This window comes from Pseudophryne corroboree (assembly GCF_028390025.1).
Source record: "Pseudophryne corroboree isolate aPseCor3 chromosome 3 unlocalized genomic scaffold, aPseCor3.hap2 SUPER_3_unloc_26, whole genome shotgun sequence".
Classification (NCBI taxonomy): domain Eukaryota; kingdom Metazoa; phylum Chordata; class Amphibia; order Anura; family Myobatrachidae; genus Pseudophryne; species Pseudophryne corroboree.
The window spans coordinates 510215-525940 of NW_026967515.1; the positions used below are offsets into that span (position 1 = coordinate 510215).

Genomic DNA, 15726 nt, shown 5'->3' on the forward strand with positions numbered 1-15726 from the left:
TCCAGAATCATCCCTAGGAACAGCAGACGTGTCGTCGGGATCAGCTGCGATTTTGGAATATTTAGAATCCACCCGTGCTGTTGTAGCAGTATCCGAGATAGTGCTACTCCGACCTCCAACTGTTCCCTGGACTTTGCCCTTATCAGGAGATCGTCCAAGTAAGGGATAATTAAGACGCCTTTTCTTCGAAGAAGAATCATAATTTCGGCCATTACCTTGGTAAAGACCCGGGGTGCCGTGGACAATCCAAACGGCAGCGTCTGAAACTGATAGTGACAGTTCTGTACTACGAACCTGAGGTACCCTTGGTGAGAAGGGCAAATTGGGACATGGAGGTAAGCATCCTTGATGTCCAGGGACACCATATAGTCCCCTTCTTCCAGGTTCGCTATCACTGCTCTGAGTGACTCCATCTTGAATTTGAACCTTTGTATGTAAGTGTTCAAAGATTTCAGATTTAAAATAGGTCTCACCGAGCCGTCTGGCTTCGGTACCACAAATAGTGTGGAATAATACCCCTTTCCCTGTTGTAGGAAGGGTACTCTTATTATCACCTGCTGGGAATACAGCTTGTGAATTGCTTCCAATACTGCCTCCCTGTCGGAGGGAGACGTTGGTAAAGCAGACTTCTGGAACCTGCGAGGGGGAGACGTCTCGAATTCCAATCTGTACCCCTGGGATACTACCTGTAGGATCCAGGGGTCCACTTGCGAGTGAGCCCACTGCGTGCTGAAACTCTTGAGACGACCCCCCACCGCACCTGAGTCCGCTTGTAAGGCCCCAGCGTCATGCTGAGGACTTGGCAGAAGCGGTGGAGGGCTTCTGTTCCTGGGAAGGGGCTGCCTGCTGCAGTCTTTTTCCCTTTCCTCTACCCCGGGGCAGATATGACTGGCCTTTTGCCCGCTTGCCCTTATGGGGACGAAAGGACTGAGGCTGAAAAGACGGTGTCTTTTTCTGCTGAGAGGTGACTTGGGGTAAAAAGGTGGATTTTCCAGCTGTTGCCGTGGCCACCAGGTCCGATAGACCGACCCCAAATAACTCCTCCCCTTTATACGGCAATACTTCCATGTGCCGTTTGGAATCCGCATCACCTGACCACTGTCGTGTCCATAAACATCTTCTGGCAGAAATGGAGATCGCACTTACTCTTGATGCCAGAGTGCAAATATCCCTCTGTGCATCTCGCATATATAGAAATGCATCCTTTAAATGCTCTATAGTCAATAAAATACTGTCCCTGTCAAGGGTATCAATATTTTCAGTCAGGGACTCCGACCAAGCCACCCCAGCGCTGCACATCCAGGCTGAGGCAATTGCTGGTCGCAGTATAACACCAGTATGTGTGTATATACTTTTTAGGACATTTTCCAGCTTCCTATCAGCTGGCTCCTTGAGGGCGGCCGTATCCGGAGATGGTAACGCCACTTGTTTTGATAAGCGTGTGAGTGCCTTATCCACCCTAGGGGGTGTTTCCCAACGCGCCCTAACTTCTGGCGGGAAAGGGTATAATGCCAATAATTTCTTTGATATCAGCAATTTTTTATCGGGGGAAACCCACGCATCATCACACACTTCATTTAATTCATCTGATTCAGGAAAAACTACGGGTAGTTTTTTCACACCCCACATAATACCCTTTTTGTGGTACTTGTAGTATCAGAAATATGCAAAGCCTCCTTCATTGCCGTGATCATGTAACGTGTGGCCCTACTGGAAAATACGTTTGTTTCTTCACCGTCGACACTGGAGTCAGTGTCCGTGTCTGTGTCGACCGACTGAGGTAATGGGCGCTTTAGAGCCCCTGGCGGTGTTTGAGACGCCTGGACAGGCACTAACTGATTTGCCGGCTGTATCATGTCGTCAACAGTTTTTTGTAAAGTGCTGACACTATCACGTAATTCCTTAAATAAGACCATCCAGTCAGGTGTCGACTCCCTAGGGGGTGATATCACTAATACAGGCAATTGCTCCGCCTCCACACCATTTTCCTCCTCATGCATGTCGACACACGCGTACCGACACACAGCATACACACAGGGAATGCTCTGATAGAGGACAGGACCCCACTAGCCCTTTGGGGAGACAGAGGGAGAGTTTGCCAGCACACACCAGAGCGCTATATATGTATAGGGACAACCTTATAAGTAAGTGTTTCTCCCTTATAGCTGCTATATATGTTTATATGCCAAATTAGTGCCCCCCCCTCTCTTTTTTACCCTGTTTCTGTAGTGCAGGACTGCAGGGGAGAGTCAGGGAGACGTCCTTCCAGCGGAGCTGTGAGGGAAAATGGCGCTTGTGTGCTGAGGAGATAGGCTCCACCCCCTTCACGGCGCCCTTTCTCCCGCTTTTTATGAGGTAAAATGGCAGGGGTTAAATACATCCATATAGCCCAGGAGCTATATGTGATGTATTTTTAGCCATATATAGTGTTTACATTGCGTCTCAGGGCGCCCCCCCCCCAGCGCCCTGCACCCTCAGTGACCGGAGTGTGAAGTGTGCTGAGAGCAATGGCGCACAGCTGCAGTGCTGTGCGCTACCTTGTTGAAGACAGGACGTCTTCTGCCGCCGATTTCTGGACCTCTTCACTCTTCTGGCTCTGTAAGGGGGCCGGCGGCGCGGCTCCGGGACCCATCCATGGCTGGGTCTGTGATCGTCCCTCTGGAGCTAATGTCCAGTAGCCAAGAAGCCCAATCCACTCTGCATGCAGGTGAGTTTGCTTCTTCTCCCCTTAGTCCCTCGATGCAGTGAGCCTGTTGCCAGCAGGACTCACTGAAAATAAAAAACCTAAGTCTAACTTTTACTCTAAGCAGCTCAGGAGAGCCACCTAGATTGCACCCTTCTCGGCCGGGCACAAAAACCTAACTGAGGCTTGGAGGAGGGTCATAGGGGGAGGAGCCAGTGCACACCACCTAGTCCTAAAGCTTTTATTTTTGTGCCCTGTCTCCTGCGGAGCCGCTAATCCCCCATGGTCCTGACGGAGTCCCCAGCATCCACTTAGGACGTCAGAGAAAATAAAATAAGAAAACTGATGGCTGCAAAAAAACAGCAGCCCTCTGACCATGGGTGGTCATTCCGAGTTGTTCGCTCGTTATTTTTTTTTCCGCAACGGAGCGATTAGTCGCTAATGCGCAATGTCCGCAGTGCGACTGCGCCAAGTAAATTTGCTATGCAGTTAGGTATTTTACTCACGGCATTACAAGGTTTTTTTCTTCGTTCTGGTGATAGTAATGTAATTGACAGGAAGTGGGTGTTTCTGGGCGGAAACTGGCCGTTTTATGGGAGTGTGTGAAAAAACGCTGCAGTTTCTGGGGAAAACGCGGGAGTGTCTGAAGAAACGGGGGAGTGTCTTGGTGAACACTGGGAGTGTTTGTGACGTCAAACCAGGAACGAAACTGACTGAACTGATCGCAGTGGCAGAGTGAGTCTCGAGCTACTCAGAAACTGCTAAGAAGTTTCTATTCGCAATTCTGCAAATCTTTCGTTCGCAATTTTACTATGCTAAGATTCACTCCCAGTAGGCGGCGGCTTAGCGTGTGCAAAGCTGCTAAAAGCAGCTTGCGAGCGAACAACTCGGAATGAGGGCCATGGTTCGGCTCCTGCCGCACCAAACAAAAAACGGATTTGCCTGAGCCAGGAGGCAGGGATATATGGACAGGCCCGTTGCATGCTGGGAGGCCGAAAGCTTTGACCATTTGTTGCAAATCCGCTGTCACTTCATCATATCCCAATGTTATCTTGTGGATAACCTGTGGACCCTGCCGGAGAAATAGATATATTTCTAAGAGGATAGAATTTGATCGGTGTTACACTGTTTTGTTGGCAGGTTACTTTATCTTTACTTTTGTCCCCATTGGTTACTATAGGTCACGTGGACGACGTTCTCTCCGTGTCTCCGGACGTAGCATTTGTCAGATGACGTCACTTTGATGCGCTGGAGTGTGCAACGGATGGCGACATGGATGGTTCCACCGGGTATATTAGGCGAGTGGTTGTATGTCTCTGTTATTCTGTGCCCATGACGAAAATGCCGCGAATAGAGCATTGAAACGTTGGTACACTAAACCTGCCTGGTCTATTTATTCTGAGTTCCGCCTTGTATGGATTCTACATTACGTTGCACCAACTGATACAGCCTGGTTTGGAGAGTACCGGCTATTGATTCTTTAATATTTACTTCAGGTCTTCTTCTTGAGGAGTGCCACTTTACCAAAATATATAATATATATATATATATATATATATATTATATATATATATATATATACATACACACACATACAAACAAAATACCCAGCACTCACCAAAGTAAACTCACTTATCCTCAACACTTCAATAAATAAATGATGGGGGTTTAGTTGGTGGATTGGCCAATGCACGGAAGCCTGCATACCGATTTTCAAGGTACCCCACCTTCATGCAGGTCCTACACTATCACAGAGTCTTAAAACCTGACTACCACACTGCTGCATCATCTGCCTGCTAGATGTAATGTGTACCTGCCACACCTTTATGGCTTTTAAAGGTACACTAGTCACCTTTTGCACTGGCTCAAAGATGATTGCTAAAGAACAGCTGAGACAAGTTCAGGATAATAAAGTCCACACAGGGGTGCATGAGAAAGCTAGTGGCCACGATTAATAAGAGCTAACCATAGATTAACCCCTTCGTATACACACAGAGGAAAAACCACAGCACTCACCACACCAGAAGCGGGGCACAGCTATGCACTTACCACTCACTGGGTGGGGTGCATGTACCCCGCCCTGTGAGTGGTAAGTACAGCTGTGCACCCCACTTCTGTGGTGGAGAGTGCAGTGTTACATGCACCCCACCCAGTGAGTGGTAAGTGCATAGCTGTGCCCCGTTTCTGGTGTGGTGAGTGCTGTGGTTTTTCCTCTGTGTATATATATATATATATATATATATATATATATATATATACACACACACATATATACACACACACACACACACACATATATATATATATATAAGTACAATGACACAGGACGTGCACATGCGTGTAGATGGTGACACTAAAACTACTGGATGATCATTGTGAATGTCTGAGGTATTGATATAATGCAAATTTGTTGAGATATTGTTTCTTTTTCAGATGGAACCATGGGTCGTGCACGTGATGCAACTGGCAAAAGGGAGCCATTGGTTTTGGCAGAGACCGGCATTTGTTTGTTGGTGGTCCCTTGTAGACAGTGAGTAGTATCCATCTACAGCGGAAGAAGCATGGACACCAAGAATCTCAGCGGCGGAACAGTGGGCGAAAGTAGATCATGACAAATCGGGACCACAGGCATTTAGGGCGCCTAGCAACCACCAATCATTCCAAACGCATCAGGAACTGCACCAACAGTACAATGCCGGACCCAGCCAAGCAGTCCCAGATCTGGTGAATTGGAGGGCCACGTGAGATGTGGTGGCAGGTCAGACTGGTGCTCTGAAAACCAATCCAAGCCTTCCGGCCACTGTTCCGCCACTGAGAGCATACCTAAAGTTTAACACTAATGTGATAGCTGTTTTTATGGTAATTATTTTGAGCAATAGAGTAGGACCTGCAGTATAGTGGGGTCCCTTGTCGGGAGCTGCAGGCTTAAATGCACTGAGCAATACATGAACTAAAACTCCACTGTTTATTATTGTTAGTTAAAATACTGAGTGTAAGAGACATTTATGTATGTAGTAAGGCTACTGGGAGACCTTAGATTGAGCAATATTGGATCTGGCCATTACATTCCCTAAAGTCATAACCTCAGAACTGCACAGAGCAGGAACTATTATTCACAAGCAATTAGGAATGTGTTCATCATGAACAAGTCCACAATCACCGTCTGAAGGTTACACAATTATTTCAAGTCTACACAACTGATATTTGAGGATAAAGCCTTTAACAGAAAACACCCCTGAAGAAGTCACTATTGAAGAAACGCGTTGGATGATACACAATTTGGATTTAGAGTGAATTGGAGTGGATAAGAACAAGCTCGCCCATGCAAGGGTGACAACAAGTGCAAAACGCTTGTCTTATGATTATACAGATATGTACTTGTGATAAGCTTTTAATCTGTTTTACTTGAAGTTCTAGATTCAAATTTCATTTTATTTCTGAATCTTATACGAATTGTATTTGGTGAGCTCAGGTCTACTGTATAGCAGGAAATATTTCATACCTGCATCATCTAACAAAATGCATATAAATTAGGCACTTCACAAAAAACAATACTAATTATATTATATACATACATATATACACATTTATATATAATCACTAATAATAAACTTCTAATTGTTACTTTTAATAACATTATAGTGTTGTGTGTAATAACTCTCTACATGTGATATTTGTCATTGATAGCCTTGTGTTAGAAACACCCAACTGAGAACAGGGCTGATGGCGGAGGAGGGTGTAGGATAAGAGATTGCTGTAGTGACTGAGCAATGAGAATATGTGACTTCTGTAATAAGTGTTTATTACTCACCTGTGCTGATATCTGTAGGGATCTCCTCCTCCTTACACTGCTGATCACCCCTCACATACGTCTCTTCTTCCCCCTCTATATCTTCTGCCTTCATATCAGTGACATACGTCTCTTCTTCTCCCTCTATATCTTCTGCCTTTATATCAGTCACATACGTCTCTTCTTCTCCCTCTGTATCTTCTGCCTTCATATCACTCACATACGTCTCTTCTTCTCCCTCTATATCTTCTGCCTTTATATTAGTCACATACGTCTCTTCTTCTCCCTCTATATCTTCTGCCTTCATATCAGTCACATACATCTCTTCTTCTCCCTCTATATCTTCTGCCTTTATATCAGTCACATACGTCTCTTCTTCTCCCTCTGTATCTTCTGCCTTTATATCAGTCACATACGTCTCTTCTTCTCCCTCTATATCTTCTGCATTTATATCAGTCACATACGTCTCTTCTTCTCCCTCTGTATCTTCTGCCTTTATATCAGACAGACTTTCTTCCTAAATTATCCAAAAAATAGGATTTTAATACCTACCGGTAAATCCTTTTCTCTTAGTCCGTAGAGGATGCTGGGGTCACATCAAGAACCATGGGGTATAGATGGGATCCACAGGAGACATGGACACTTTAAGACTTTCAAAGGGGTGTGAACGGACTCCTCTCTCTATGCCCCTCCTCCAGACTCCAGTTATAGGAACTGTGCCCAGAGAGACGGACATTTCAAGGAAAAGGATTTATTGTTAAACTAAGGTGAGATACATACCAGTTCACACCTCAAGCACGCCGTGCAACATGGCATTTAACACAACACAAGTCAACGGCATGAACAACATCAGCAACAGGCTGACTATAAACGTAACACAACAACATGTGTGTAACCACAACTAATAACTGCAGATACAGTACGCACTGGGACGGGCGCCCAGCATCCTCTACGGACTAAGAGAAAAGGATTTACCGGTAGGTATTAAAATCCTATTTTCTCATACGTCCTAGAGGATGCTGGGGTCACATCAAGAACCATGGGGTTATACCAAAGCACTAGAACGGGCTGGAGAGTGCGGATGACTCTGCAGCACCGAATGACCAAACATGAGGTCCTCATTAGCCAGGGTATCAAACTTGTAGAACTTCGTAAAGGTGTTTGAACCCGACCAAGTAGCTGCTCAGCAAAGTTGTAATGCCGAGACCCCCCGGGCAGCCGCCCAGGACGAGCCCACCTTTCTGGTAGAATGGGCCTTTACCGATTTCGGTAAAGGCAATCCAGCCATAGAATGAGCCTGCTGAATCGTATGACAGATCCAGAGCACAATGGTCTGCTTGGAAGCAGGAGCCCCAATTTTATTGTGAGCATACAGGACAAACAGAGCCTCTGTTTTCCTAAACTGAGCCATTCTGGCGACATACATTTTCAAAGCTCTTACTACATCGAGAAACTTTGATTCCAGCAAGGCGTCAGTAGCCACTGGCACCACAATAGGTTGGTTCAAGTGGAACGACGAAACCACTTTCGGCAGAAACTGCTGACGAGTCCTTAATTCTGCTCTATCTTCATGGAAGATCAAATAAGGGGTCTTGTGAGACAAGGCCGCCAATTCAGACACCCACCTTGCGGATGCCAAGGCTAACAGCATGACCACTTTCCAAGTAAGGAATTTCAACTCTATCTTCTGTAAAGGTTCAAACAAATGAGATTGAAGGAATTGCAACACCACGTTAAGATCCCATGGTGCCACAGGGGGCACAAAGGAAGGTTGGATGTGCAACACACCTTTCACGAAGGTCTGAATTTCTGGAAGAGAGGCCAATTGTTTTTGGAAGAAAACCGATAAGGCTGAAATTTGAACTTTAATTGAGCGCACTTAAGGCCCGCATCCACATCGGCTTGTAGAAAATGGAGAAAACGTACTAGCTGAAAGTCTTCCGTAGGAACCTTGCTTGATTCACACCAAGACATGTATTTTCTCCAAATATGGTGGTAATGTTTCGACGTTACTCCCTTCCTGGCCTGAATAAGTGTGGGGATAAGTTCCTCGGGAATACCCTTCCAGGCTAGGATACGGCGTTCAACCTCCAAGCCGTCAAACGAAGTTGCGGTAAGTCTTGGAACACGCACCTGCTGTAACAGATAGTAGATAAAGACAACCTTTCTGTCAAACTTGACAGGTACCACACCCCCTTGCTCCTAGGCCCCACCCCCTTTAATATTAAATGATAGTGTTTTATATCGCTTAATATAAAATTTTATATTAAATTTTATATAAATTTATAGTGTTCGATATTAAACCGTATTAAAAATTTTCGCGTAACACCAGTCGCAGAGTGTCACGTAATACCAGTCGCAGAATGTCACGCAACGCAGCGCATCAAATCAGGCGGATGAAAGATGCATATTACACAGTGTTAAAACCAGGTAGTTTTAGCGGCATTGATAAATACTATGGGTCGGTTAAAAATAAATTTAAAAGATCCGACGTAAGAAAGTGGTTACAAGAACAAGACGCATACACGCTGCACAAGCCAGCAAGAAAAAACTATAAAAGGAACATGATTTGTTTATCGGGTATAAACCAACAGTGGCAATGCGATTTGGTCTCGCTGATAGATTTGTCAAAATACAACGATGGCGTTAAATACATATTAACAATCATCGATATATTCAGTAAGAGGGTGTGGGGTGAAAGTCTGACCGCTAAGAATGCAGCAACGGTCGCTAATGCTTTTGAAAAAATATTCCAGCGCGGCGATGTGCCGATGAAGCTACAAACCGATAATGGTAAAGAGTTTCTAAACAGAAACCTAAAAAAGGTGTTAGAAAAATACGGTATAAATCATTTCACGACCAATAACGATGTGAAAGCGGCTGTTATAGAGCGCTTCAATAGGACTTTAAAAACACGCATGTGGCGCTATTTCACGGCAAAGAATACCTACAGATATATAGACGTTTTACAAGACTTCATACGCAGCTATAATAACACATACCATAGAACGATTAAGTGCGCTCCAAACGATGTGAATGACTCTAACGCATTGAGTGTCTTCAAAACGACCTACGGTGATTACTTTAGAAGTAAGAAAGCCCCAGTTTGTTTAGGAATCGGTGACCACGTCCGTATTTCTAAATATAAGGACATATTTCAGAAAGGTTACGAACAGAGCTTTTCTGAGGAGATTTTTGTTGTACATAGTGTGAACACTAAAGGGATTAAACCGCTTTATAAGTTGGCAGATCTATATGGTGAAGTTATAACAGGTAGTTTTTACCCCGAAGAGCTTCAAAGCATACCAAAAAACTATAACAGAGTTTACAAAGTGGAAAAGATTTTAAAAAATAAGACGGTCAGAGGCCGTAAATACGCGTTAGTCAAGTGGCGCGGGTACCCCGCAAAATTTAACAGTTGGGTCGCAGCATCGGTGATAAAAGACATATAAAGATCATCAGTATCTAACAAGACGAGCGATGGATGACAAGTCGTTCTACATAACCTTACCCAGCAACACATCGGCTGTTACCTTCCCGCAAAATAAGATTTCTAACTATACGACAAAGTTGGCTAAACCGATAGACTTAAATGGCGAATGGGAAGTGGCACTTACTGAGATACAATACCCGCATACGTGGAATACATTGGATTTACAAGATTGTAGACTGCAATTATCATGGGATGGAACGGCGGAACAGCCGGTGGCGAGAGTCGCGAGTTTGTGCATTAAACCTGGTTTTTATGAAACAATCGAAGCGTTACTGAACGTAATCAACGCTGAAATTGTACAACTGAAACTGGACGTTGGATTAAGACTAACGTATGATCCATTTGCGCGCGTTGTAACATGTGACAGTAAACTGTTGTATCAAATCCACGCCGGTTCTAAGCTGACATGGATACTGGGTTTACAACCTAAAACTAATATTTCTAAACCATGCGCCGACATCAAAGGCGGCCAATATACGATGTACGTGTACACAGACATTATCGAACACCAACGGGTCGGGGATAGTTATGTACCGCTACTTCGCACTGTTGAAATGAAGGGTTATAACAATGAGGTTGTCACAATACGATACGAGAAACCCGATTACGTACCATTGTGCAAAACACATTTTGACACGATAGCCATAGAGATAAAGAACGACCAAAACGAGAACATGGCATTTAAGTTTGGGAAAGCGATCGTGAAGCTACACTTCAGACGCCGCAAAACTGAATTTTATTAACTAAGCAGAATGGTCGCTGTTAAAAATTATGGCGATCCGGGACTCTATGCGCAATATTATAAATCTCAAGCCGGTAATGGATTACCAGGTTTTCACGGCAGCGCATACATGTACGGCTGCGGTTTAGGCGGTATTTTTCAAAGTCTTTTCAGAAAAGCTGTTCCTCTTTTCCGGAGAGGTTTAGAGCTGGCTAAACCGCATATGAAGACAGCGGTTCGTAATATAGCGAAAGATGTTATCGGGCAAGCCACAACGGCCGTTGTGAATAAGATACACGAGGCGAACCAAGCAAAGCAAGACGGTTCAGGACTAATATATACAAGAAAAGGCGTGTCTAAAAGATAACGGAAGCGTATGATAACGCTTCCGCCTTGGGACATACCCTTTTTAAATAAAAAACAGAGACGACGCAACTCAAAGAAGAAGAGAAAGCCGAAGAGTGCCGTTGGTGATATTTTTTAAACATGTCTTTCATACACCACGAATCCGTTGAATGTGCAAAAACAGAGCTGGATCTTTTTGACGTGCCCCCGACACAAACTAGCATAGAGAAAAGTCTATACGTCGAAGTTCAACCTTTAGCGGCGTTATCCGACACAGCTCCGCTTGAATTTTATATAGCAGCCAGCGGTGAACACTACTACGATCTGAACAATACGCTGTTGTACGTGACATGTAAGATCGTACGAACCGATAACACGCCGATACCGCAAGGTGCGCGGGTCGCGCTTATTAATTACCCAATAGCGACTTTATTCAACCAAGTGGATGTAACTTTGGGCGACAGGCTCATATCACAATCCAACAATCTTTACGCATACCGCGCGTACATTGAGACTATATTAAATTACAGCTCGGACGCATTGTCAACAAAACACACAACAGGACTATTTTACAAAGATGTGGATGGTGAATTTAACAACACGGCGCTGGATGGCCCGAATACGGTATTCAAAAAACGAGCAGGCGCAACAGCGCAGAGTCGCACTGTTGAACTGCTAGGCCCGCTTCACTGCGACCTTTTCCATCAACATAAACTAATTTTAAACGCCGTTGATCTGAAGATTAAACTAACCAGAAACAAAGACGCATTCTGCTTAATGTCGTCTGAGGCGGATGCCTTTAAAATACAGATCACAGCTGCATCCCTGTTCGTGAAAAGAGTTCAGGTCTCACCGGCCGTGCGGATTGGGCACGCGCAGGCTCTGTTAAACGGTAACGCGAAATACGCGATTGACCGCGTTGGGATGAAAATCTACAGCGTACCAACAGGCAGTAGAGTATTTAATCTAGAAAATTTATTTTTAGGACAAGTGCCGAAAACAGTTATAGCCGGTTTCGTGGATAACGAATCATTTTCAGGAATCCATAACCGGAACCCCCTGTGCTTTGAACATAAAAATGTAAGTTTTGCGTCCCTTTATCTGGATGGAACGCCGCACCCCGCCAAGCCATTTCAACCCGACTTTGAAAGCGGTAATGCTGTAAGAGAGTATATGTCACTCATACAGATCACAAATAAGCAGAAATCTGACAATGGTATACTGATTGACCGCGAAGAGTACCTCAGGGGCTACACGCTATTTGCTTTTGACCTTTCACCAGAACAGGAGTGTGGAGAACACCTTTCCCTGATAAGAACAGGCAATCTACGTGCCGAATTCCGCTTTGCAGAAGCGCTGGACCGGACAGTCAATGTGATAATATACGCTCTATTTGATAACATCATCGAGATTAATCAAAGGCGCGATGTGCTGTATGATTATCTATAAATGAAATAAACTAACACTACGCTGCTGAAAAAATGAACACATTACAGATAAACTGTATTCTGTACGCCGTGCAAAGCACAAGGCATGTTTTTAAAGGAACGTATCCGTGCGATATGTTACCGGTCAGTAAACTGTCGCAATATCCCTGCGCGTTTGTAATCAATACGCATAGCAGCGGGCAGCCGGGTGAGCACTGGTTGGCCGCTTATTTTAACGAACAACGTGAATGTTACTTTTTTGATTCTTACGGGTTAGCCCCTGACAGCCCCCTATTCCCAAAGGCAATAATACATTTTTTAAACTTGAATTCAAAAAGTGTTTATCACCAAAATATACAGTTGCAAAATTTTAACAGTACCGTTTGCGGTCAATATTGCATATACTTTATATTTTACATGTGTAAAAAATACAAATATGTGGATGTACTGGCCCGTTTTAGTGATGACACAAAACGTAATGATTGTTTTGTTTCAATTTTGTAAGACGACTCCCAAGAAGCCATTGTCTGAGTCATTATGCATATAGATATATACAGAATTGTGTAACTTGTAACCAACGCTGTGCGTGAAGCGTTTTATGTACAACGTGTCATAACTATGACACGTTGTACATAAAACGTTTCACGCACAACGCTGTGTGTGAAGCGTGTTACGCACAACGTTGTATTGTTTGTGTAACTTGTAATCAACATTCTGTTTGATACGTTTTATGTACAACGCATCATATCTATGATGTTTTTCTAATAAACAACGTTGTTTATTAAACTTTATATCGTGTGCTTGAAATTTCTTCCGTTTACAGCAATAGAAACAAAGAACAAAACGTTGTTTTATAAAGCATAAGCATATTTTATTGATATATGTATATATATATATATATATATACATATATATATATATATATATATATAACACGGTAAAGAAGCATTTAAAACATTACATAAAATATTATTGACATAAGTTAAACATTGTGGCGCAAAATACCAACACAAAATACAGTGTATAAAAATAATATAAATTAGTTATATGTTATAGTTTCAGCCACTGTGAATCCTGAAATAGATTTACGGATCTTTTCCTAGGCAGTAAGTAACCGTGCGGTGTTGTTAAACCTGGGGGACTTAAAACATTTATTCGACCTTTGTTAAGGGTTTGTAACGACATGGGCGATGTCACAGAGCCATCAGAGTCATCCTGCTTCTCAGCTTTTAATCGTTCTAAACACATTCTATTCCCCGCATTGACTATGACGGTTGAGGGAATATTCAATTCAGACATTGCCCGCATAAATTCAGGCCAACCATTCGGTATATTACGGATCGACACACCGTTACTTTGCGTGATGCTTCTTATTAAATCTAACATGTTGGAACCAGGCACAGTGACGCCTTTGTACAGAAACTCCCCTTTACTGTTCCAGTCTGTGATGTGTTTAGAGCGTGTCATTTTACTCAATAGTATTTCACAGTTTTTCTTATACCGGTCATTAACACCGCTCAAAAGCTCATGATAAACAGCATCGGGGGCAATAGGCTGTGTCGTATTATTTGATTCATCAACAGATTTTGCAACGGGTGATAAAAGAGCTAAAGTTGACATTTCACTATCAGCCTGTTTACTCAACACCAGGTATCTCTGCAACAACATTGTATATCGCTTTGCTTTTTCATATTCTGATAAATCATTATTCTGTAGTATTTTCACGATCTCTACATCTAGACCATGCGTTGCTGTTTTACATATGTCATTGCTGTTCGGTTTGTTATGTAAACGGTCTATCTGATTCTGAGGCACCAGATACATTTTCTCAGCGTACGCCATCAGCGATTAGACAATAGTCCTGTAATTAGCGGTATAGCAAAACCAAGCAGCGAACCGATAAAACTACCCAACTGTTTAACCAACCTCTTCTTTTTTCCAATGGCACATTTCTTATTACAAAGTGATTTTATAAGCTCTCGCTTCTTTTTAAGGTAGTTCAACTGTCGTTGAGACAGCGGTCTTTTACCTTTAAGCGTGTTGAGCGCTATCTCACAAATAGCCGTGACTAAATCGTTTGAAGCGTTTGATAAAATAGCGTTTCTTTGGGTTGGTGTTGCTTTAATTAACGTTTTTAAAAGCACCCAAATACGTCTTATCCATCCCGTCATGTTCACCGTTGTTAGAATGACAACAAATGACTAAAGGTTCTACGGTTATAGCTTTATAGAACCGCGCTTCTTAATGACAAAAGCGACAGGTGTGTCTGGTGGGAATAAGCCGCTTCGTAAACGATAATCATCAAGAGCGTTGTTTCTTAAATCAACCAGTAAATACCCATAAGGGGCAGCCGTTGCGGATTCATAGGATTCGAGAAAAAAACAATGTTTCGATGGGTACATTTGTCTAGCCAGAATGCCCACCTGCATTTTATCCCTGGGTTTTTTGGACAGGACCATATATTTTGTGTTTAAATGTATAGTTCTGCTCTTTTTACCTTGACAAAATATGTTTTGGACAAGGTACAGGATACTGAGATTACGATGGTGTACATACTTTGTGAAAGCTTTCCCAACCTCAGAATTATTACTTGCTGCGTCCATCAGATCATCAATCACTGTTAAATTAATCTTATCAGGGGGAAAAAGTTGATCATCGCTAAAAGACTCTGGTAAACCCTCTATAAACCGCGTACTGGGGTAATCACACAGAAGTTGGTCGTATATAGGCTGCCAACAGGTGTAAAACCAAACAACATTATCAGGTACATGAGACATATGCGTTGCAGCATGCTGCAACAGCGTTTTCACAAAATAACTTTTACTCGAATTGGACAGACCCGCTAAAATACATGAGAAAGGGTGCTGAAATCTGGTGTCCATCTTAATAGCCGAACGGCAGTGTTGTGAAGTTGTCCGTAAGAAACTGTTTAGTATAAACATACCTTTGCTTCTTCTGCAAAGTACGCGTCTCTATCTGCCAGCACTTTTTCACACGTACTATACCGGGTTGACTTATCACAACCTTTTTCTGGTCGTCGCCTTCGGGGTTTAAAGGATAATCTAAGACCAGTTCTTTCAGGCTGTCAAAGTTAACGTGCTGCGCATTATCAACATTGAGCGTTATACCTTTAACTTTTAAACAGGCCTTTCCGTTGTTTAGTCGATAGCCGTATGACTTGGGACCGGCTGAGACAAATTCTGTTATATGGGTGCCTGTGGGTAGTTCGCTGGTCAACTCGCCTAAATAATCATCCAATGGCGGGCT

The 15726-nt window shown here is 43.3% G+C and overlaps 1 protein-coding gene across 2 annotated transcripts in view; it reads right to left on the reverse strand.

Moving 5' to 3' along the window:
- Window positions 1–15726, reverse strand: part of LOC134983844 (oocyte zinc finger protein XlCOF7.1-like) — a 52473-nt gene that overhangs the window by 20062 nt on the left and 16685 nt on the right. Inside the window, exon 1 of one of the 2 annotated variants that reach the window (XM_063949466.1) lies at window positions 6495–6803. The exons of the other annotated variant lie outside the window; for it this stretch is intronic. Within the exon in view, the coding sequence (XP_063805536.1) occupies window positions 6495–6795 (301 nt within the window). The 5' untranslated portion in view covers window positions 6796–6803. Of the gene's footprint in view, window positions 1–6494; window positions 6804–15726 lie in introns of those variants that run through there. 2 annotated transcript variants of the gene reach the window in all.